This window comes from Neopelma chrysocephalum, unplaced genomic scaffold, assembly GCF_003984885.1.
Source record: "Neopelma chrysocephalum unplaced genomic scaffold, ASM398488v2 Primary Assembly neopelma1_22b, whole genome shotgun sequence".
NCBI lineage: Eukaryota > Metazoa > Chordata > Aves > Passeriformes > Pipridae > Neopelma > Neopelma chrysocephalum.
This window is the reverse complement of record NW_020897690.1, coordinates 28,769,740-28,795,141: the sequence shown is the minus strand read 5'-3', so window position 1 is coordinate 28,795,141 and position 25,402 is coordinate 28,769,740. Positions and strand designations below refer to the sequence as shown.

The 25,402-nt window shown below is 41.5% G+C and overlaps 2 protein-coding genes across 10 annotated transcripts in view; one reads left to right on the top strand and one right to left on the bottom strand.

Moving 5' to 3' along the window:
- Nucleotides 1–16,411, bottom strand: part of RELCH (RAB11 binding and LisH domain, coiled-coil and HEAT repeat containing) — a 79,725-nt gene extending 63,314 nt beyond the window's left edge. For 4 of the 5 annotated variants that reach the window (XR_003534072.1, XR_003534077.1, XM_027682335.1 and 1 more), the window contains exon 1: nt 15,699–16,234. Coding sequence is in view for 3 of the 5 variants with exons in the window: in XM_027682335.1 (XP_027538136.1) it covers nt 15,699–16,173 (475 nt within the window). In the remaining 2 variants the exon portion in view is untranslated. Of the gene's footprint in view, nt 1–15,698 lie in introns of all 5 variants that reach the window. The other variant, XM_027682306.1, reaches the window with a different exon arrangement.
- A 285-nt stretch (nt 16,412–16,696) lies between these two features.
- PIGN (phosphatidylinositol glycan anchor biosynthesis class N) overlaps nt 16,697–25,402 on the top strand; it is a 107,970-nt gene continuing 99,264 nt past the window's right edge. For 4 of the 5 annotated variants that reach the window (XR_003534064.1, XR_003534065.1, XR_003534066.1 and 1 more), the window contains exon 1: nt 16,730–16,830. The gene's annotated coding sequence lies outside the window, so the exon portion shown is untranslated. Of the gene's footprint in view, nt 16,831–25,402 lie in introns of all 5 variants that reach the window. The other variant, XM_027682271.1, reaches the window with a different exon arrangement.

Here is a 25,402-nt window from a genome sequence, read left to right as displayed (position 1 = left end):
GGGGGGTTGTTTTTTTTATTAATTAGTTTCTTTTGTATATTTATGCCTAAATTGTCCTGTAAGGTCTTGTGACATCCTCTCTACATACAGACCAGCACTGGACTGAAAAAAGAACACCTGGATTAAGACTGATTAAAGCATCTACACTGAAAAGCTACAGAGAATACTAAATTTGCCAACTCTAGCTGAGTGACACAGTACCAAAACAAAAGTGCCTGGCAACCCTAACCTGTTTGTTCCATGGACATAAAGTATATGACAGTATATAGTTTATATCTAATAATAGGGGTTTTTTCCTATTACTATGCTTTCTCATCCATATAATGAAATAGACTGTTGCTCCTCAATGAGTCTCTATTCAGTGATTGGTTTTAAACCTAATGTTTCATATGCAGGTTCTGGTCTTTTCTACTGCATTTTTTCAAGACATTATTCTGATTTAATAATTCTCTTCAGGCTGTTCTATAGTGCTTAGCAGCACAGTACAAACTCTTCTTTTTACAGCATCTTTGCAAAATGGACTGTTTTGAAAATAAACCAGTGGGGAACCACATTTAGAGTGGTTAAGTCAAAAGTAAACATGAACTTTGTGTGCACAGCGTGAAAGTCTTGAGAGCTGACTTTTCAAAACACCCAACACCTTGATCAGTATGTACTGCTCCAAATTATTTCTTTGGGAGATGCAAGATAATTTTTTGAAATCCAATTCAAGACTTGAGTTAAAGAAACAGACATCCCAATGAAAAGCTGATATTTAAGAAAAGTGAACCAGTCTCACATAGCATCACTATGGCAAAAACAGAAATACAACTGTTTCTTCCTACAGTCTTGCCATGTTTGCAAGGTAACAATCAGAGAAACAATGCTCAAATTTTCAGGTAAAGTCAACCACAGTATCATTACTGAAGCATCTAAAGCCATAGGTAACATCACTTTTTTTTTCTTATGACTAATGGCCCACTTTTGAGGCAAGGGCTCTCTCCTGAAAATGGATAAAACAAATCCAGCTATAAAATACAAATGTACTTGCCAAAGCAGCCAGAAAGTTCTTGAAAAAAACCCCAAAAAACAGTTGTCTAGAAAAATGCATGGGGCAATCACAATTTTCGTCAAGATGTACAAAATAGAAGCTGTTTAAGATGATATCAGTGGCTATGAATCCAACAATTTGCCGTATCAATTCATTCTGCAGTTTTAACAGTCCTACAGAAACTAAACACCAAGGGTTTTTCACCATTTTAACACTCAGAAACCGCCTTATGCACCACACCTACATGCACAGCAGCAATTTGTAGGGTTAAAACTTATATGTTCACCATTTAGGTTTCTCTTTATCACTATAGTGTTCACAATAACAGCAAACATCTGACACTTTTCATTTAGGTTGATGTTAAAAAGATTCAGATTGATTAAACAAAATGAAAGTCTGCTAAGGAACACCAGCCTCATGGCTGGTTTCCTGCTGCCATCATTGCACTCTCCCAGTAACGCTGATCCTCTTTCCCATTACAAAAAAGCATAGCCCAGCTATCATCACCCCCCAAGCATGCTGTCATTACTAGAACAAGCCAATTTGGGTACTAGAGGTCATTATGTCCAGTGTTCAATCTGAAGATAAGGTTTAAAATGAAAAATGTCTTTATGTATTCCATTGGTGGAACCTGAATCTACACAGAGAACTACCTACAGCTATCCAAACAAACAGCTGAAGGAAGTGAAACAATAACAAAGACAAGCTATACACACATACAGGCTGAATAGTATCTTCTCAATTGAGCGTCCCACTAGATGATATATACTGCCAAATTTCAAGTTGTCAAATTATAACTTCCACAATGCAATTCCAACTAAATGGTCAGCTTGTAATGTATATGTAACATTATCTTATAACGCAACAAGACTTTTACCACTGCTTTGCTATAGGATATTGCCTTTAAAATAAGTGGTGTGGCTAAAGAAGTGCTTCTTCATGGCAAGAGGCCACCAGTGCTGAAGCACTTCAGCTGAGACTCCTGGGCAAAGGGGTTCCACAGGCATCAATGAACCACCAGTGCTAAGGCTATACCCTGCCAAGCCCCAGTGCAGGGAAAGCCCAGTCACAGCCCAGCTCCCACTGAGGCAGGTGCTTCAAGCGGTAGGAAAGGAAGCAACGCAGGAGCAGCTCCCTCTGCCTTCAGTGCTGGCACAGCTACTTGTTTCTGCCACCCACCTGGGAAGATGGGCTTCCACCGCAGCCAGGCTGGGTGAGGTCCACATGGCAGCTCCACCTCCTCACGCTAACACTGCAAAGCTTGTAGTGCCACACAGTCCTTCCCTGCCCTGGCTACTCCAAAGTCTCTGCCCAAGACAGCTGCGGTGGAGTCAGGGCTCAGGAAAGATCAGGCAGCAAAGGGACCTGCTGCCTCTTTCAAATGCCATGGCAGCACTAGTGACCTTCTGGGAGTAGGCAAGATGAATTTTGGGGCTGTAATTGCACAACAAAATGAAGCACCTCAAGGAAGAGCCAAGCATCACATGGGAACTCACACCAGTGGGTTTACACAGCAAAGAGGGATTTCTGATACTATGGTATCAGCCATGGGAGAACAAGGTGAGAAGAGAAAGCTAAACGAGACAGTTAAGAGAAAATACGATCCAGACCTTATCAGTAGGGCCATATAGCACACAGGTGCTGCCAGGCAGGGCAGTGCTGAGCAGTGCCCAAAGCTGAACAGCAGCAGGCCGGTCCCATCACTGCACCTACCCAAAATGTCTCTGCGGGGTAACTCTATCTGAGGCCTCACTCCTAACCAATGTCTTTGTAGGCAGTCATCAGCTGAGGTTTAACTCCTAAAACTAATGCCATCATCCAGAAAATCATGCAATAACATCTTATAATCTCAAATTTTACACTTCCATAAAGGATGCACCTGCTCAGCAAAGGATCAGAGGGTGAAAAAGGTACCTCCCTGCTGCCAACTCAACAGCCTTGTTTGCCAGGAAAATGGGAAGGGCTGTTTGAATGAGAGGAATTGGCAAGGAAGGGCTACGCTCAGTCATGTAGCTCACCTGAGGAATGTGAAACATCACCATTTGTCTGAAGTACCGATAATGGTACTCCATAACACTGAGTGGACGTATTTCAACCACAGTGTTCAGAAAAGAGTACTATTTTCTGAACTGAAAAGAGAAACTTATAAAGGAAAAAAAAATTTAATTTTTTAGAAGAAAACAACACATTTCTTCACTTTATTTTTTAACAAAAATTAAAAATCTTAGGTTTAAGTTACTTGGTAAATAATATCAAAGCATAATCTTTCTCCTGAAGAGGAGAAGTACACTTGGGCTGAATTCTGTTTCTTTCCCAGAAGGAAATCCAATGTGACACAGCAGTGGGAACTCATTTTGCTGTCTTGATGTGTGCATTCTTACCAACAGTCCCCTGTGCATGGATTTTAGACTTCTTTCTCTGAATTAAAACACTTTTCAAGCAGCAATTAATTTTTGCTAAAAGCTTTCTTAGTGAATAGTGACAAAATAATTGCTGTCAGCTTCATGTTTCAGAAATGGTAAAGGTAAGTAACAAGAACAGTTTTGACAAGGAGGTATCAACCCTTGCAGGACACGGATCACCTCAATATGGGACAAGAAAGTGCCATGGGTGCATAGTGGAAAAGTGAAATAGGCTTAGGCTTTTCATAGTACGTACTAGTGAAATGCCAGGAGAGAGACTGGGATAGTAAAGGAGAGCCTGTGTATAGTTCTTGTCTCCTACCTTTACCAGCGGAATAGGATGAACAAAGTCAGAATGCCAAGATTCATATTGGATACTCTAAGCTAAGAAGTTTTTTTTAATCCATTTGTTAAAAAATGCAATGTTTTTACTTTCATTTGTGAAATTAAAAATCAGGTTCAACACTACACTTTGCTTATTAACTTCTACAATCCTTTAAAATATTGCTTCACTCCAGAGGAATTTCAATTCTTTTCCTATTCCCAGAACTGTCACCAGTATGACAAGCAGATTTTTGCTGACAGCTTGTGTTCCCTAGGCATATCCAGCTGTCACCGAAAATAGAGCATAACTATAGAAGTAGGAAAATATAAGATCTCGAAGTGATACATCCCCTTCTACTGACTTAAACAATATGAAAAAAGTTAAGTTTCATTCACTCTGATGGTAAAATGAGATTATTTTTACCAGCTTACCTAAAGGGACACCAAGAGGGATCACATTAGTCATATTTTCATATTAGCCATATTTTCACATTAGCCATATTTTCACAGTACATTAATAAAACAGAAGTTGCATTCTTCTACAAAACCACATTACATAATCTTTACATGAGCATTTACATTGTAAATCATCTAAAAACATAGACAAACTAAGTGATATTACTTATTGACAGGAAGGCTCAAGAAAAAATATTTAAAAAACTAAACAAATGTTTTAGAAGCAATTTGAATTTATGTTGCAAACATCCAAATTGATTTTTAAAACTACTAGTTGATACAGCAGCCAAGAAGCTGTCATATTTCCGCTAAGATTACAGGAAATCATATCACCATACACTAACAATCAACCAAATGGAGCATATGAAGACCAAGAACTCCATCTTTTGCCTTGAAATTAAAAGATAAGTAATGATACTACGCCTGTACAAGACAGATTCATTTTGCATCTCTAATGAAATGTTCACTTGTACTGAAAAATATCTATAACCCTGAAACCAGACTGCTGCCATATTTTAAACAGCTGTGCAAAATAGCGGGCTAACCACATTTTAAGGTGATCAGAGAAATAATTGGCACTGGAAATTGGGGTTTGATTCACGTACATATGGAACTAAAAGTGAACCCTTCCCAGTCAAGATCAGAGCAGCCTCCCACTGGATATTGCATATACTAGGAAAATATATTTCCCAGTTTAAGCCAAGCCTTACATGAATTACATGGTTATACATGGGATGAAACAGTTGTAGGCAAACAGCTCACACATATCACAGGAAGATACAACCTTTTTTTTGAGATATTAAAAGTCCAAAGTTCATTAGTCTGGATTATAACTTACACCTATCGTGCTATGACAAAGCCATCATCTGGAGTCCATCATCCATTCTCATACATTGCTATTTGGAGGAAAAAACCCAAACACTACTTTGCATTTAAAAAAAACAAATCAAACAAAGAACAGTCTTTGAAAACCTATCTGATCACTTAATACAGTTCCATTTGTCATTTACTGTAGCATTACCAAATAGGAACATCCAACATACCACAGGCTTGGAAAAAACTGTTATGGAACACTGCTCACTATACTGCATACTACAAAGGATTTATATAGAGAATTCTGAATATTCATCCAAACAGAGCTCTGCTTCCAGGAACATGGAATTTTTAGTTCTTTTTGTTGTTTTTTTTATTTTTTTAGTTTAGTGAAAGTTAAAATGTTTTAACATTGGCATTAGAAGTATCACACTAGCAACTTAATCCACCAGTAGTAATTTTATTTTATATTAATACAGTCTCTTCATTAAATTGAATTTTCCCTACACAGGATTTCACTATAGAGAAACTAACAAGTTCTCTCAGTTCAGTGTCAGATACAACCCTACTTAAAAGCCACCTCAGGTTAACGCCTTCTAGCTTCATCTGAATAAAACCAGATGTTGAAAGTTACATAAGTGAACGACTGAGGCCATCAAAAATTATTCCTTAACATCATCATCTTGATGGCTATTTCTAGAAAAGAAAAAACCCAATAGAATTCCAGGATGCACTTCTCTGCAGCAGTAGAAATAAGCTGTACTTCATACTTGAACTGGTCATTGAAAATTTGTTTTGTAGAACAAAATTATTAAAATAGGGAACTGCTAAGGTTTAGTTTTACTATGAATTAAAAAAAAAAGTACAACAGGATAATTTAACCAACAAATATGCTACACGTTAATATATGGCAGTAAATTAGACTCCAATGTTATGATAACAATACAAAGAAAGTTGTTGGGGATTTTATAAATGTCAGAAAAACATGTAATTACAGCTATATGTGAAAGAATTAAAGCAAAAATTTCTAATTCTGAGATACTCTTTCAGCTCTATGAAAAGTGAGAAGCTATAAAAGCCCCCTACTGCAATGTTTTTCAACTTACAACACATGGACTCTTATTAAGACAAGCTTAAAAGAATCACGTAGTTCCATGTAACTTCAGAAAACATGCAGAAGTTTTTCCTGATGAGTTGTGCTATTGCTATGAATTAAGAGCGCCCTCCTTCCAATATAAAACCCTTCTGGTGGAAAATTCTCCATCCAAAAGAAAATTATGTCACAAAGAGATCAAAGCTGAAACTTTAAGGGGTCTGCAAATCAAAGGCTGGAAAAAACCTTCATATACATCTGGAAAGGACAACAGTATCTATATTTTATAGAGTACAGATTATCTTTACATTTAGGACGCCCAACCTAACTTTTAAATTCAAAGAGTTACAGGCAAATCAGCAAGTACTCTGATGACAGATCCCAATTGAGAAGTTTCTACGGAAACTACTCAGGTCTGCCACTTTTTTCCTTTTCCTCTATGCTACAAGTACAATGATAGAACTGTTCAGTCCTAAGGAAATGCAGATGTATTAATATGTATTTTAAATCTGCTTCTGTTGACGGTAAAGAAGTCTGCAAACTAGGTATTTTACCTACCTTAAATATTCCAGACCTAGAGAAAACTAGCCCCTAAGGCCATGCAACAGATGGCCTACTCTCTTCTAGAGATACTGATCTAGAAAAGCGTGTCCTTGAATAACTTGCATTTTCCACTGTCCTGCACAATATCACAGGCAAAAACCAGCAGAAGCCAAGGAAATTGGGAACAGAGGCTATTTGGGAGAAAGAATAAAATTCCTCTTGTATTTACTGGTACACGCTTAAGCTTCCTATTAATACTGAACCCCACATATACATATGTGAATAAACCAAATGGCAAGAGAGATAGGATTCACAGATGTGGGATAATGCAAAAACTTGAACAGTTTTAATGGAATTCTTTCTACATTAAATCAAAGAATCAAGACATCATGAACTCTTTAGCAAATGATCATCACTTCAGTTTGTATTTGTTGCTACATTATATAGCAACTGAAATATTGTGCAATACAATGAATAAATGAATTAAACTATTTAATTGCCCATAAATGATAGTTAAAATTTCTTTAAGCCTTACCAAATTTCACAAGACAACTCTTGAGTAATATTACTTTAAGAAGTCTTAAATGACTGCTGCATTTAAAACTTCTGGTATGTTTCAACTTGTTCCTAGCTTACCAATGCTGGATCAGTCAGCAAAGCAAACTTGATCCATGGCAGCAGATATCTGATCTAGCATAAAACCTTTACAGTAGAAACAGACTTACACAACAATTTTTTAAACCAATTTGAGTCTGCAGAGTAAATTTCACCAGACAAAGACATTCCACATTGCTATGGTAACTCTGGGATGGGATGAAGAAACTTAAAGTAACTCATTGCATCAGGCACTAAATTGCAAGCAGCTAACCTATCAACCTCGCTTTGCAACTGCAAGTGCCTCTTTTGCTCTCTCCCACATGTTCTTATTCAATGAGACCTGCAGAATTTCAAAGTTGGTATGCTCCGAAAAGACTTCAGACCATTATCAAATGAAAGGGAAACTTAGTTAAGCAAAGCTACCAGAATAAAATTAACTTTCAAGCTGTCAGAGCAATCCACTTACAAATTACCTAGAACAGACATTCCATACTAGTCCGTGATGGGCAATCCAGATTGAAAAAAGATGATCAATACACTTACCTACTTCATATTAATAACAAGATATAAAAATTCATGGAATGTATATGAGCGTAAAACCCCTAAAGCTACTCGGAGAAAACTAACCTATGCTTGCTGGCCAAGGACAGGAAAAAAGAAAAAACCAGCAAAACCCAAACAAACAAAAAACCACAACCACCAGATACGTAAAACAAACACTTTGCAGATACATTGCAGTAAAGAAATATAAGCCTCACTACCATGACAGGCACACTGCAGAACCTCAATAGAAAGATGAAATTATAAGTAGAACATAGATAGATCTTGCACCCTAGCACAGAAATAACACACTCACTGAACTGGGTTAAGATATAGGTGCACCTGGGCTGATCTTGTGGAAAGCCATACCAAAACCAGGCTGCTTTTAGGGGGAGGCTTACTGCATAGACATTCTCAGACAGCATCCAAATTCAGAGAGTCTGAAATAATTAAGCTGGCCCTGCACAAAACCATTTGAATGTTGCTGCAGTGAATACTGAGGTCCAGAGGGATACGACCTTGGGGAAAGCATCAATCCCAGCCTGACTCCCTACACATGTGCTGCAGTGCGCTTGAGCTACCAGAGCTTCCCAAAACAGAACAGCTAAGGGGGAAGCATGGTATGGAGGTACGTCTTCCAGCTCATGACCCCAGCTGGCTTCAGCAGAAATCAGAAAGCATCAACAGCATCAAATTAACTCCATATGCTTGATGCTGCAGAACGGCATTTTCTAAAATGTATCCATTAACTTGCATTACAAAGATTTTTCCATTCTCCATAGTAACCCAGCTTTCTGTTATACTCTCTGACATGAAGCAAAATCATATCAATCTAGTCCTCAAATGGTTCCCCTTGCTGAGGGACTACTTTAAGTGTATAGATAATATCTATCTTCATTCGCAAGCATTGTATTCCCTCAGTTTTCTTCATATTTAAATCCTAGTATGTTCTCCTTTGCCTACTTTCTACATTTATCTCAGGACAGTTGTAAATTTTCTGGCTAAGTTTTAACATGTGTCCACATGGGTTCTACAGAAAATTTAAAAAAGAATAGACACTAGCAACTAGAGACCAAAGCCTCTCTGTTCAGCCTGAAGAAGAGCAGGCTCAGGGGGGAATCTCACAATGTGTATAAATAACTAAAGGGAAGGTGCAAAGAGGATGGAGCCAGGCTCCTCTCAGTGGTGACCTGTGACTACAGGCAATAGGCACAAAATGAAACACAGGAAGTTCCTCCAGAACATCGGGAAATACTACTTCTACTGTAAGGGTGACTGAGCACTGGCATAGATTACCCAGGGGGTGATGGAGTCTTAAAAGCCACCCGGACGTGATCCCGGGAAAGCAGTGGCCCTGCTTGAACAGGTTGGACCAGATGATCGCCAGAGGTCCCTTCCCACCCCAACCATGCTGGGATTCTGTGATTATTCTTGCCTTGATTTCTCTTACTCTAACAGGTTTTTTCAACTGACAAAACAGCTGATAGTTTATCTCTCCTCTAACATCAAACTAAGATGAAAAAGTACTTGTTACATAAATAAGAAATTCTTGTTCTGTGACTTTTTATGTAACAGTATTTCCTTCAATTCAACAACAAAGTAATCAGTTGCATCACCATCATGGTACATTATATTGCAGGAAGGGAGGAAGAAAATTGCCTCTCCCCTATGGTGCACTGGGGGAAATAGGTCATTATTTCTCAAAGGTTTTTTCAGCTTTGTCTGTCTTTAAAACCCAAACAAACAAACAATTTTTAAAAATATTTATCCCACAAACTCAATATACTTAGTGCCACATCTCAGGCATGCACATCACAAATAACAATATAAGGCCTACAACTTTTACTGAATCACTCAATGTTTTAGCCTATACTACAGGAGATTTCAACCCAGTTTCTCAAACTTGCATCTTTACAATACACTAGAACCCCAAACACAAGTAATACATTGAGGACAAAGAGTCGTAACTTTGAATCAACAGAATAAGATTTTAGGACTTATCTTTAAATACTAATAGAAAAGAGACTTGTGATGCTTTATTTTAAAGAGCTCCATAGATTCAAATTACCTAAGTCAGATTTCGTAACAAATCTTAATTTAGTTGGAAAGTATAAGAAGTTCCTGAAAAAGATTATTTTTCCGTATTTTCATTAATTTTGCGTTTATAGAAGTCCAGTATTTACAAGTTTTAAATTAGCAGAGGTGAGCTGCACACAGATGGGATTCCAACATAGCTGGCATCAATACTTACTTGATACTGACTTGCAAAATACTAGACAAATCTTTTTATATCAGGTAATAAAACTGGCATAAAATTTTCTGCAAGCATTCTCTCAGCTGAACAGAGTTTATGAGTTACATCTTCAGTCAAGAAAAAGGTAATTCTCAGAGGAAAATAAGGTACAGGAAATTTGATATAGCTTATACGGAACTGAAATTATGTATGGGAGAACTTAGACAAGTTGTCAATGGTTGGTTCTGAAATGCAAAGTTCTAGCTCATCTTAATTCCCTTCCTCTCCCCCACTCAAAAAAAATCTCTCCTTTCCCTAACAGCAAAACCATCGGGATGGTGTGCCGCTTCAGCATAAATCCTGCTCATTAGGCTGAAGCTTTCAGCCAAAGGATGGTTCAACTCACACAGAACTGAACTAGCTACAAGTGCCTATAGATAGAGGGTTCACTTCTGCCTTCTCCAACATTGAAAAGTAACAGGAATTCTGGCACAGGAACAGAAAGCCAGAGCTAAAGCAATTAAATTCCCCACAGCATAGGTGTGAAGATCTTAAAAGAACAAAAACATGCACTGAGTTACAATAGGGTAAAATACAACGTAGTCATAGTCACTTGCTACTCAGCTGTGAACTTGATACTTGCCTGCCTAGTACTAGTGGCTTCTAGTCTGTCTTCCTTTGCCCATCATTGTCATGCTTACCTCATGCTACCTTATCTTATTACTTCTTTATGTAGTTATATACTTTTGGGACTAACCTGCCTCCTGAACAATCTACCATTACATCCCAAGTCACCTCAACACAGATAGCCAAAGCTTAAACTCATCCATCAGGAACAGCTTCCAGCAGACCTGGTTTCACTCATTTGACAAGTCCAACAACTGCAAAAGTCTTAACCTAAGCAGCTCGTAAGCTATGAAGTGCATGTCACTGAAAACTTGTCAGAAATACCAGTGTCAGTAAAATGGAGGGGAGTTTAAAGCAGTCACAACTGGAGAAAGTTCAACTGGCTTCTCTATCAGTAAAGCCAACATCAGAGCACTACAAAACCTCCGGTTTCATCCAGGCATTACTATCTTTGGCAGGTCTGCAGGGAACTCGGCTTCCCTTTCCTTCAGTGTTACACAGAAACCTCTACTCTATCAACAGTTTTCTGTACTTCATTTGAAGAGACAACATTCAGTCTTTCCCATCTGTCGATATCAGCAGCTTTGAGTACCTATTTATCTGCACCTTTCCATCCTGTCCTTACTCAGCAGAGCACCTTTTCCAAATCAGACAGTAAAACCACTGTCTTATCCACAAGTTGTCAGTCTACCTCCTGGTATCTGCAGAGATAGACAACAGGACGAGATACATTTGCTTGCTTTCATAAAGTAACAAGCAAAAGACTTGAGCTGATAACAACAAAACACCTAACAACTAGTCATTAGAACAACAAAACTTATTTGTCGTCTTCCTAATTTCCTTCTTATTTAGACTGCCATTTAAGCTGAGGTATTTATGAACTGCTTTGAGGTAGCCCTGTTCTGCTGTATTTTCATTCAGAACAAAAATCTGGTGGAACACTGATGACAAAGTCTCTCACAAAATTACAATGTCTGTGACTCAGGATTGAGAGCTGTTACCGAGACACCTCCTTCTCACAGAAGTATAATCAATATGCTCTTCCCACGTGGATTTTTCCACTAGGATCCATTCGAATTTCAAAGGCTACAAGCAAAAACAGAGTGATACTTCACAATACGAAAAGAAAAAAAAACAACCAAATCAAAACCCCAAGCACTACAATTTGTAAACAAAGCCGGCAGCTTACTATGAAGAAGCAGTAATACTTAATATTTTTGTGCTCACAGATTTGCTTAATGTAACCGGAATCAAATCCCCAAAAAGTTATAAAAAATTTTATTTTGGCAGTAACTAAAAACAAATAATTTTCTGAAAAACACAAATGTAACATAAGTGTTTAAACCTCTTCTTTATGATTTTCATTAAAGCTATCTCAAATTTTAGGAATGTTGAGCTTCTGTAGCCATAAAGAAAAAAATAAATGGCAAATTTTAAGATTAAAGCTAGTTCTAACAGTGTAGCTGCATCCCTTTTGGAAAGGGTATTCATCAGGTATCGTAACCAAAGGGCATCATATCAATCATATTACAAAAAAAAAAAGTTTCTTCATCCACTATGCTCAAGCTTGAATTACTGACATGAGTATATGGAAAAACATATGATTTACAGGAACTGGGATGAGACATTTGAGCCACAGTTTTATTTCTAAATTTCAAGTGTCTCAATTTGTACTGTATCTCCTCCAGCAAAAATGATAGGGACAAAAATTTAAATTTAATGTGTAGGTGCTAACTAAGGCCTTTAAAAGGCTTTACAGTAAAAAGGAGGGACTTTTATTTACATACCACTCACTGAGTAGCACTAGAAAAGCAGTTATCAAAATGGTCAGCAGATGTGGAGCTACTGCTATTGAAACCAGTGGAAGAAGCTCTCATAGAAGTTTGGGAAGATCTAGAAGAGACACAGGACATGAAGGATGACCATACGCAAGTGATGTACATCTAAAGGAATAGTGTTAATGCCTTCACAGCATGAATTTGCTTAAACTAGAAGAGCAAAGTTGCTATAGACGAGATTTTTCATTACAATATATCTTAATCTCTGTTTGCAGATGTGACATTGCTGCTGCTGGAAAAGGGTGCTTTTGCAAAAAAAAACAAAACCAAAAACAGAAATCCTAGTCATCTGACTGTCATTTGCTGTTGCAACCAAGCACTCTGAAGCATGGTTCAAAGACAAAACAGCTTCTAAGTCACTAGCTGACCACATGATGATGGTTGTCTACATCCAATGCTGCTTCATTAAAATCTCTTTATAGCAGTCTATGAAGATGAAGAGAAAAAAAAAACCCACCAAAATAAATTCCAGCACGCACTCATAGTTTAGATTGTCTAAAAGGATTCTGAAAAGTGCCAAAAACACTTGTACTGAAATTCTCCCATTCTGTATAGCAACACACAGTACAAAAGCTTTCCACTGCTCAGTGGAAATCCTCAGGCAGCATTCCAAACATACTTCACATTCAGTAAGAACTGCCAGTCACATTTCTTTTTCATCCACTCAAATTATGAAAAATCTCAGTATAAAGCCACAGAAATTCATTTAACTTGGGAGCTGGGAGGAGCAGGTACAAAGCTAGCACTGAGAAGAAATTCTGACTTTAGAAATCAACAGAAATAAATAAACATTTTTTTAATGATACTATGATTTATTTTCAGTGAGGCATAAAATTCACATGACCTTGAAATGGCAATCATGTCAACCTGCACTACTTTCTGCATCAATAGCTTCTATTAAGAAAGCTATTGGTTTATTTTCAAATCCCTTTGGCATATTAAAGCAAGAGAAGGTACATGCATGACTCTGTGATGCATTCTCTGCAAGTCTCCCTGTGAGGATTCACAAACACAGGTACAACAGACTGGGTCTCTCAACAAAACTGAACATTTTGACTAACCTATTCAGACTTACTCTTGGATCTGAACTGTAGCACAGTCATCTACCTAAATCAAGTAACACCAGATGCTTAAGAAGGAAGAGAGGGAACTCTTTCAAAGGCCATGATTTTCAGGCCATCAGAGTCTTCTGCAATCTACTTTTTAGTATTTGGAAAATGGCATAACTTCAGAGGCATGAGACTATAAGCTCTTGTGGAATCAGCATCAGTCTGAACGGCACTGTCACAATTTCTAGCTCAATGCTAGACTCCTAACTGCAAGAAAGTCTGATGGCACTAAGCTAAAAATCTACTTGAGCTATACAAAAATATTTTTTCATTTGTTCTGCATCTGTCATCTTTCAATGTCACTCGGCGGGAACTTTTTGAATCACTGTTGCGACAAAAAAATCCTTTGAAAAGCAAACCTAACCTGCTGTAGATATCAGATTTCAAAATACTTACACTTAACCTTTAGCATAAAGTCTAGGGTGATATTTAACTTTAGTACACTTCAGTATTATTAAACTTGTCCAGAACAAGTGTTAGTCCTTCCCTCTCTCTCTCTCTCTCTCTCTCGCCTCCTCCCTCCTTTTTTTAATAGGGACATCCCACAGACATCTATCAATTAGCAGATCAGCAAAATAATAATTAAGATGTTTTCACATAAATGCTCATTGGTCTAAGACTGCAAGAGGTCATTTTTTTGCATGCGTAACAACACAGCTACACAGGTTACTGTTTTTCTAATTCTACTGGAGTATGCACAGTATCAGTAACTGGAAAGAACATATTACGGTAACGAAGAAAAGAGAATGTTTAATCAATCGGGTGAATTGCCTGGAATCCCCAAGGAAGCAGCTTGGGGATGAAAGAGAAATTTACATCAGTTCAAAGCCTTGAAGCACAAGTTTTTCCAACATTCACTAATCATATCGTGAAGAAGACCACAGTGGAGCTCTCAGCTGGACAAAGACAAGTATGAAATTCTAATTATTCATAAACAAGATAAGCAGAATATAAACAACACAGCAGGAATTTAAAAAAAAAGCCATTGATTTTTTAAAAGATCTTGAAATGCATTAACAAGTTGAAAATTTAGATGTTTCTGACTATCCCAGCCATCTAGATAATATTAGTTATTTCCAAATTTTAAATGTAACTGCATGTCTTTGCAACATTAGGAACTTCTAAAGGAAACAAAAATACAGGACTATTTACAAAATGCCTTTAGGTGTCTTAGAATACACACAAGTAAGTCTTTAACCTGTCTGCTGCCCACAACTCTTATAATTTCAAAACCTTCCCACGAGTTCATTAAGTCCTCAAAGGTCAGATGGCTGGGCAGCTTCTCTCTCTCAAAGCCACTTCCACAGGCTGCCTCCTTTTTAGAACTCTACATTTTTTGACAGTAACACTGACAATATACACAAGTAATTTTATCCTAAGCCATGTGGTCTACTATTAAAACTCTAAAGTTTTTATGGTCAGCTATGTGATCGCCTCAATATCTGCATTGCTTTTGCTCCCTAAAGTTGTACTAACCAAGTTCATTTACTGCTCCCCATCTCCAAATCCCAACATGGTGATCCAAAGACTGGAGGCACTTGGTAAACATGGCAGCATTAATTATAGGAAACATCGTATTAGTTGTGCAAGACCTGTGAAACTCAGATCTCTCTTTGGACGCATCAACAGAAATAACATGCCGTTTTTACATCTCACACCCAATTTTTGACAGTTTTTAGACTTCAAATGCAGCAGCCACGGCTTAACAGCCCCCTCCTTCTCCTAGCGCCGTATGACTTATCTCTTGGCAATAGGCACTAACGACACCGCTAAGAATCAAGGCTGAAATTACCACCCCTTTGCATTTCTTCCACATTTAGCAAACACTCGTGACGTTCACGGGGGTACGGTACTCTAATTAAACCACGCCTGCGGGACCAGGGTAACACCGGTTCTGGCAGCCCACCTCCTCAGCCCCGGGCCGGCCCGCTCCTACAGCCGCCCCCAAACCCAGTTTACAGAGACCAAGGAATGACTAGAACGAGGAGTGATGCCAAACGCCTTTCCCGGCCGCCCAGCAGCACCGAGAGCCATCCCCGCTCGGCCCCGTGCGCCCGCCGAGAGCCCCCCGCCCCAGAGCCGGGGTCACTTACTGAGCTGCCCGGCCCCGGGCTCCCTGCCGCCGGCTCCCCCGAGCCCGCTACCGCTGCCCAGGCTGCCCAGGGCCCCGCCGGCGGGCGGCGTGCCGCTCTGCCGCTCGAAGTTGCCCGGATTGGAGAAGAAATCGCGGAGCCGGGGCAGCTCCCGGCCGCTCTCCAGCAGCTCCGTGTGCAGTTCCAGCGCTGTCAGCAGGAGCTGGTCCCGCAGTAGCTGCGCCGCTATCGCATCCATCGGCACCCGCGGCGGCTCCCCCGCCCCCGCGGCGGCATCGCCCGGCGCCGCCGCTCGCAGCCCCGGCAGCTCCTCGGGGCTCCCCGCCGCCTCCGCCGGCGGCTGCGGGTACGCGGGCCCGCCCGGCTCGGTGCTGCTGCTGCTGCCGCCGCCAGCCCGCGCCTCCTCGGGCTCGTCCTCCTCGGAGTCGCTGAGGAAGGGGTTCACGCTGCCGCCCCCGCCCGCCGCCGCCGCCATCTTACAGTCCGGCGCGGCGCGACCGCTGCCGGGGTGATGCCGCGGCAAAGCCTGCGCGGGGCCGCCGCCGCCGCCCCTCCTGGCGGGGCCGGGGCCGAGGCCGCTGCCGCTCCCCTGTGATGGTAGTGATGATGGTGGTGGTAGTGGTGGTGGTGGTGGTGATGATGATGATGATGATGCTGCTGCTGCTGCTGCTGCGGGCGCTGCCGCCACCGGCGGCCGCAGCGACTCCCCGCCACCCGCCGCCTCCCACCACCCCACTGCCGCTTCCGGATCGCAGCCTTCGCGAGAGCGCTCGCGGCCAACCGCGAGCGGTGCCTCGGCGGCCAGACCCGCCCCCTCCGCCGTGGGCGGGGCCCGAGGAGCAGGAGGGGCGGTGCCGAAGGGTGACGTCAAAACCAAGGGGCGGGGCTTTCGGGCCGCCCCCAGTCGGGGGCGTGGCCATCGTAAGGGGCGGGGGGCCTCGTGACAGTCCTCGTTGGGGCGTGATCGGGGGCGTGGTCGGAGGCGTGGCCCAGGCTCGGGCGGAAGCGGAAGTGTCCTGCGTTCCCGGCGGGGGAGAGGAGTGAGTCTTGGCGCCTGCGCGTTCTGCGGATCCCCCGGGGAAGGGGCGGTGGATGCCCCGCTCGTCCCGGGGCCAGATCCTCGGGCACGGGGGTGAGCACGGGCTGTGTCTCATGGCCTCTGGAGAGCTTTGGCCACTCCGCAGGCAGCACGGCGGCCGCACAGCCTGTTGCTGGGACGGGAGGGGTGCGGGGCTCGGCTTGGCCCCGTGCCAGAGTTGTGTTGACCAGGACAGCGTGGGGCTTCCCGGGGGAAGCAGCGCCCTGCGAAGGCCCCCGGGCAGCTGCTTGGACATTGGAATGGGCCCAGGGAGGTGGTGGACTCACCGTCCCTGGAGGTGTTTAAGGAAAGACTGGATGTAGCACTTGGTGCCATGGGCTAGTTGACGTGATGGTGTTCGGTCATCGATTGGACTCGATGATCTGAGAGGTCTTTTCCGACCTAATAGATTCAGTGGGTGTGTGAGCCGTCGCCCAGCGTCAGATATGCCTCATGGGCCTGGGGTTAGGGAGGCCATTACTACCCAGGAGCACAGGTGGGTAGTAAGTTTATGGCCTTTGGAAGAAGGGTCCGGCAACTTCGGAGTACTACAGGGATGTTATGAGGTTATGGAGGGAGAAAATTAGAAGGGCCAGAACCCAGTGAGAACTTAACTTGGCTACTGTTGTAAAAGACAACAAAACCTGTTTACAAATACATCTGTCACAAAAGAAGGGCTAAGGAGGCTCTTAATCCTTTATGGGAGGGAAGGGGAAACAGTGCTAAAGGATGAGGAAAAGGCTGATGTACAGAATGCCTTCTTTGCCTCAGTCTTTAATAGTAAAGCCAGTTACCCTCAGGATACACAGACCCTTGAGGAAGAAAACAGGAATAGGCAGTAGAATCCTCCAGTAATCCAGGAGGAAATGTTTACTGACCTGCTACATTGCTTAGACACTCACAAGTCTATGGGGCTGGATGCGATCCACCCAAGGGTACTGAGGGATATGGCAGAAGAGCTCACCAAGTCACTTTGAATCATTTATCACAGTCCTGACTAAGTGGACAAGTCCCAGGTGACTGGAGGTAGGCAAATGTGATGCCCATCTACAAGAAGGGCCAGGAGGAGTATCTGGGGAACTACAGGTGTGCCAGTCTGACCTTGTTGCCGGGGAGGGTCATGGAGCAGATCATCTTGAGTGCCATCACATGGCACGTACAGAACAACCAGGGAATCAGGCCTAGCCAGCATGGGTTTAGGAAAGGCAGATCCTGCTTGACCAGCCTGATCCCCTTTTATGACCAGGTGAACCTGCCTAGTGGATGAGAGAAAAACTTTGGATGTTGTCTACCTGGACTTTACTGAAGCCTTTGACCCTGTCTCTCAATATGCTCTTGGAGAAACTGGCTGCTCATGGCTTGGACAGGTGCACTGTTCACTGTGTAAAAAACTGTCTGGATGACTGGGCCCAGAGAGTGGTCATGAATGGAGCTAAATCCATGTGGTGGTGAGTCACAAGTGAAGTTCCCGAGGGCTTGGTTTTGAGGCCAGTCCTTTTTAATATCTTTATTGATGATCTGGGTGATCATCAGTCAGTTCACAGCTGACCCAAGTTGGATGGGAGTGTTGATCTGCTGGAGGGTAGGAGGGCTCTGCAGAGGGACCTGGACAGGCTGGGTCAATGGCCCAAGACAATTGTATGAGGTTGAACAAGGCCAAGTGCCGGGTCCTGTACTTGGGTCACAACAACCCCATGGAGCATTACAGGCGGAGGGACAGAGTGGCTGGAAAGCTGCCCAGTGGAAAAGGACATGGGGATGCTGGTAGACAGTGGCTGAACATGAGCCAGCATTGTGCCCAGGTGGCCAAGAAAGCCGATGGCATCCTGGCTTGTGTCAGAAATAGTGTGGCCATCAGGACCAGGGCAGTGATCATCCCCTTGTACTTGGCACTGATGAGGCCACATCTCAAGTCCTGTATTCAGTTCTGGGCCCCTCACTGCAAGAAAGACATTGAGGTGCTGGAGCGTGTCCAGAGAAGGGCAACAGAGCTGGTGAAGGATCTGGAGCACGAGTCTGATGAGGAATGGCTGAGGAAGCTGGGGGTGTTTAGCCAGGAAAAAAGGAGTTTCAGGAAAGAGCTTATTGCTCTCTACAGCTACCTGAGAGGAGGTTGTAGCAAGGTGTGGGTTGGCCTCTTCTCCCAGGTAACAAGCAGTAGGAGGAAAGGAAATGACTTCAAGCTGTGCCATTGAATTTTTTCATAATATCCAATAGATTGGATATTACTAAAAGTTTATTGACTGAAAAGGTGGTTAGGCATTTAAGCAGGCTGCCCAGTGAAGTGGTGGGATCGCTATCCCTGGAAGCATTCGAAAGATGTGTGAATGTGGCATTTAGGAACATGGTTTAGCAATGGACTTGGCAGTGCGGAATTAATCGTTGGACTCGATGATCTTAGAGGTCTTTTCCAACCTTAAAGGCTCTATGATTCTATGAAGTTGTGCATCTGGAAGTGTGAAGTTCCCACTCTTGAAAAGATGATGTGGTTACTTTGTGTGTTGCCTGGTGAGAAACTCGAAGTCAGAGTGTAGCTACAGGTAATGTTTGCTACTGAAGGAAGTTCAGCTCATTAAAAACAATTCAGAACAAGGCCAGCATTGGTTTCTGTTTTGTTTCTTAAAAATAATGTTCCATTCCCACTAATGGGAGCTCTGTGTAAAGCTGATTCACTAGGAGTTACTGGGGCTGAACTCTTGGTAATAGAGTAGTGGGAACGTTTTGCAGCAATACGGAGACCTAAAAGCACTGTTGAGTGCTGACTGCAAACTCTTCCAAACACACAGTGGTGTGCCATAAAACACCAGTGCTTTCCTTCTAGTTCAGATTTGCATAATTTTTTCATAAATAGCATGATCAATTTTGTGTCCTGTCCCACAATAAACTTCGCATTTTATCACTACCTTATTGTTTTATGTTGTTGATATACGAAAAGAGCATTGAGCAGCGGAGCAGGAACTGGTTGTAGCATAAAGTAAAATGGTGCTGAGTTGAAATTCGAGCGGGATCACAATAAGAATAAAAACATTTTACTGTTGCTGCTTCGGTGGAATGAGGAACCCTTAAAGAAACCCTCTGCTTTTTCCTTTCCGCTCTGGAGAGCTAAAGCGTGTTCAGGACGAGCTTGTTAAAAGCCGAGTCTGGTGTTGTGCCTCTTCCTTTGGGATGGAGGGAAAGCCCTGCCGGTGTCCTGCAGCGGCCTCTGGTGGCGATGGATGGTGATCGCATGTAATTCGATTACAGGAAAGGGGCAATGGTTACCGTGAGGGGAGTCCAAACGCTCAATTCTACTTTTCTTATAAGAAACTAATTTCTGCCCACTTCAATGTACTGTTACAGTAAGGAATAACTGTTTTTCACTCTTCCTCACCGAAAATAATGTAAAAGCATTCCACTATTTCAGTACTTTGGAAGAGAATTGTTTGGGTTTATGAAACAACCGAAATACTTACACATGACACTCAGTTGCTCCAAAATAATTTATGAATGGCTGGGACAAAGCTAACATAGCTAAAATGTGTATTCCAGAGTGTAGGTAGAAAAATGTGCTTTTAACAACTTGCTTTAAACAGTTTCTTAGGTACCAAAGGGCTATTGTTTTGAGAAACCTGAGAATAAAACCTAATAGTGTACTACCTTGGAGGATGTGTGAGGCAGAATAAGATGCATGAGTTCTGGAAACAGAGCATTATATAGGTCTACGTGAGGCAGACAACTGCAAATTAATTTTTTCTTAATTTACTCAGTAGTCATTCTGAGAGAGGCACATTGTTCGTCAAGCTGATTTGTCTCTTACTGGAATTGGTGTTTCCTTCTAACTTTCAAAGGATTTGAGTTCTGTGTCTGAAGAACAGCATACCTAGATACATCATGGAAAACTGAGTATTCAAAATACAAATACAAAATACAAATCCAAAATCTTTTTTGTAGAAAAAAGATCTGAAGAGGTTTTTGGAGGAGATGGTGTATAAGCAATTTTTTCAGTCTGTGCATGGGTTTTTTTATTAACTTTTAAAATTATGGTTCCTGAGATGGGAAGCAAGTAGAAAAAAATCAGCCTTTACTTTTACTGTGTTGATTTTGATAGGAGTGATAAATCTTGAGCTAATGGTTCAAAGTTTGATGAACTTAAACATGACCAGTTTCAGGTTCCCTCTGCTATTTGGTGGGGTCATGGGTGTGTAAAGTGGGCTTTCTTTCTGTACTACTGTGGTGCAGTCAGCTGCTCTCAAGTGAGTGAACACACAGTTTAAGTCAAGCTATAAGGGGTTTTCTGTTTCAGTTTCTACAGGCAAGATTAATTTCTTTTAAAGTAATTAATTCTGTTAGGTACATATTGGTTTATTTCTGTGCTGAATACTTGAAGTATATGAAATAATGTGTTCTAATGAATCCTACAGTGAAGTAGGGTAGCTTTTTTTTGTCTGATTGGGATCTCAATCAAGGCACAGGGAAGAAAATAATGGAGGCAAATCTGAAGCAAATCTGATTTCTACTTAAAAATAATGCTGATCTGTGTGTTTTGCCAACTCTTGCTCAAGTTTTCTTCTAAAACTGAGCTTCCTGAAAGAATCTTTGTCTATACATGTTTAAGACTTTTTACCCCCTTTCAAAAAAAACCTTAAAGGAAGTTATGATTTTTATCTTTGCCTTCAGACATTAAAAAATGAGGTTTGGTGCCTTGTAAACTCTCTAAGCTCAAAAATATTTTGATATTCTGCAGGAGCTGAATAATGCAAATGTTGAGACTCATAATGTTGGTAGCTTGTGCTTTAAGACCTCTGCCATTTCTCTGAAACTGTATCTGTCTGTTCCAGTTTTAAGGGCACGTTTCCTAATGAGAGTAGCCTATATCAGTAGTTAATGGTTACTTGTGTGTTACGCATAGATGTAGCTTTACCCTGACAAACTGACTTTAAAAACTGTTTGTTAAATTGGGATTTCAAGTAAAAGTAGTACAGCAGTGTGAGGGGGCTCTCAGAAATATTTTCAGCCTCACCAAAAATGCGATAATGACCCATGAAATCAGATAAGAACCTGAATTAAACAAAACAAACTCCTCAAATCACTTTGAATTCAAGTTTGGCTGTGTTTTTCTACCTCCAAAACTGCTGTTTTGAAGCATTACTGTGAACAGTGAATATTTGGAAGCCAACCTTCAAAACCAGAGCGAGCAAACACACTCAGAGCCGAACAGTTATTTTAGAAAACTTGTTAAAGCTTCATTATGCATGTATTAATGTTTTTGTGAGAATGAACAGATGGAAAAAATGCTGTTATGGTTGAGTGAGGAGACATAAATTGCAAATCAAAATGGGACCTTTTATGACACCACAAACACTTGAATGTTGAATTGCTTGGGCTTCGCTCACCTTAGCCTGAAAGATGGAGTGTGTTGTCTGAAACGTAGGCTGCCCAGAAAGCTCTTGTAGAGGGTAACAGACCCCTCTCAGATGTTGTGCTTTACCCTGCCTCACGGTGGTGAAGGACAGTGTAGCTGGGGAAGGGAGATAGTGCACCAAGAGAAGCAGGAAATCAGTCACTATGAAGTTGTTCTTGAGTTCTAGGGTCCAAAGGTACTAAGTTCAAATGACAAGCTGTTTTGCCTGAATATGTTAAGGTCTCTTTTATTGAAACTTGGTGGAGGTCAAGACTTGACATTGAAAAGGTCTTATTGACCTTCCTGTCACAGCAGAAACATGGGCCAACTTGCAGCAATGCTGCTATGCAAGCCCCATGCTGCTGCCCTGTGCTTTTGGGGGTTGTCTGCTTCACATTATTCCTCTTCAATTTAGTACTTTCACAGTTTTGAAAAAAAAAATCCACCTATTTTCTTTATGTGGCCTGCTGACTACAACTAGTGTGAGATGCAGGCTTCAGAGAATGAAGGAATCTGAGGACATGCTTTGAACATGCTGAGTTAGCACTGTTGGGAGGAGACGCAGTCCTGTCCTGGTGCCAACATAGAGGTTTGTTTTGGGAATTTGGGGAACTAAACTACAGCAAAGTCATCTTTACTCTTCCTTCCTTTTTTTTTCCTTTGTGTTGTTTTCAGTTGAATTCATTCTCCAGAATGCTTGACTACAAAGTTGTACAGATGGCTGTGCCAGACCAAGGAAGAAATTTGGCATGGGAATAAATGGGCAGGAGCAGAAGAGGCCAGGACAGCTGTCTGCAGCTGTACTGGCTTGGTTTTCCTTGCAGTATTTGTGACTGTGAAGACCTCTTGTTCTTTTAACTGCTACTCCCATGACAGCCATTTTTGTGTAAAATACCTGATAAAACATATTTGCCTTGCTGGTCCTAGGTATTTTTGAAAATATGCTTTTAGTTACAAGCAGATTTCTATAAATGGTAGTGTACAAGTGAATAACTGATACGCAGATAATAGATTTTTTCTGTCACCTCAAAACTAGCTGCTTGTGTCCTCCCTGAGAGCAGATACTAAGATAGGTGGACTTCATGTTCTTGATATGAAGCCGGTTTTGGTGCCTGTCTCACAATAGAATTGTCATCTCTTTGGAATCTTCTCTCTATCAGATCCACATCCCTCTTTTGCCAGTAGAGAGATCAGTCAACTACAAATGATTCTCCATTTTTGAGGGGTGGGGGGGGAGATGTGGAGGCGAACCAGAGAGATATTGCCTATCTATGTTCTCTAGATTTCAGGGTCTCTCTGTAGCAGTTTTTGTCTTGCTCTCTAAGCTTTTTTTTTTCCTGCAATGAATCTACTGCTGTTCATTTGCCAAAACAGTTTGAGTGCTGCTTTAAATCAGCAAAGAGGCAGAACACTGATTGTTTTCAGGAATAATTTCCTGGCTCTAGTAATTATTAGAGTGAGTCAGCAGCTGAAAAGTAAAGGTGTCTAATACAAATGAAAAGTGGCTTGGATTTGTCATAAAAACAAATGTAAGCTCACAGGGTTTCAGCAGAGGGTGCTTACAAGGTGATATATCGTAAATGCTAATGAATGTTAATTACTTGGTTAGTAGAGGTTGATGTAGGAGCAAACAGAACTTTGTTCTAAAGTGAATATCAGGGTTTCAGGCTGCAGTAACTTGTAAGTTGAGTGAGCTTTGTGTCTTATGGGAGCTTAGGAAAACGCTTCCTTTGTGAACAGCTTGCAACCATGGCTGCTGGTGGAAGACTTAAAAGGAGGTGACTCCTTTTCTTAAAGATTTCTTACTAGACCTCAAGATATCCTTGGACAAATATTGTATATACTTACATTACTACTTGAGTACTTGAATGCTCTTTTGAAGTGAGTATAATCCATTCTTTTTAGCGCTTTTCTGCACATTACAACTTGACTATTGCTATTCTATTTAATAGTTTGTTTCGCTTGGTAATTAAAGGAATTGGAAATTTTTTTATCCCCTATTTCTTTATGTCGAAGAGGTACTTCCTGACAGCCTGTTTCGACGTTGTGATTTCCCCGGGACTCGGTCTGCCGTGGTGCCCGGAGCGATGCAGGACCCTGGAGAGCGCCGGGCTGCGGGGGCTACGGGCCCCGGGGGGCAGCGGGCCACGGGGGACAGCGACCACCGCCCCCTCCGCCCTTACACAGCCCCCGAGGTGTGGCATGTAATGCGTCTCCGATTGGGATTGCTTTCCTGGTGTGCCTTCACCTCAGGCCTTAAATGAGTTTTTGTTCTCAATGGGAAACTTAACTTGCCTCTCTTTGCATCAGCTTTGTTGTGAGCTGAAGTCTGGCAGGTATAGATATATATAAAACAAAAATCATGCTAGCCAATTGAATAGTATTCTGCTATACATTAGAACACAAAAGTTCCAAAGTCCTTCTATTAAAAAAAAAAGCTTTTGAAAGGGTGGGAATCTAAGTATTAGTGTATGCTTAAAAGGTTTCTTGTGACCCTTGTTTTTTTCTTCCTTCAAACTGAAGATATTGGCAAATTGACATTCAGAGGCTTATGTATAAAATTCAACAGATGTGGCTTGTTACTACTTGACATAATTCATTTTGATTTGTAATGGTTTGTATCAATAAGCAAATGTGACTTAATAAAGGAAAAACAGCTTCTGTTAGCTTTTTTAAACCCTTCTTATTGAGACTAGCTTCTATGGAACATACTTTAAGCACTGCTTGGGGTGTTTTTTGTTCAAGAGAGTGGGGTTTTTTTCTCTGTATGTATGCATAATATATTTGCAAACTGAGTTTGCAAAGCAGTGCAGCTGGAAGTTGTTCTTTTTTCCATCCTCTTCCCTGTATACTCTACATTAATATTTGTTGTATGACTTTAGAAAGTTTGACCCTTGCCCCTTTTATTGTTAAAGGGCAGAACTGTCCTGCTTGTATTGGTACTTGTGCTTTATTCCATAGTTTTATTGCAAATGTCTTTAAAAATATCTCAGGGGGCCTTCAGCCTTGGTTTGTCAGGGAGGGCTCCAATGAGACAGCAAGACTGCTGTAGCAAGCTATCTTCCGTGTACTTGTTTTCTCTTAAGTGCCGCTTGTCCCTTGACCCTGGCACCTGTGAAAATTGGTGGGATGGGTTCTGTTAGACACTCTCAGGCTGACGTTCTTTCTCCAAAAGTGTGCCATAAAACCTTTAATATGAAAGATCTGTCTACAAAATCTACAAACAGGGTAAGAAAAAGACAGTGA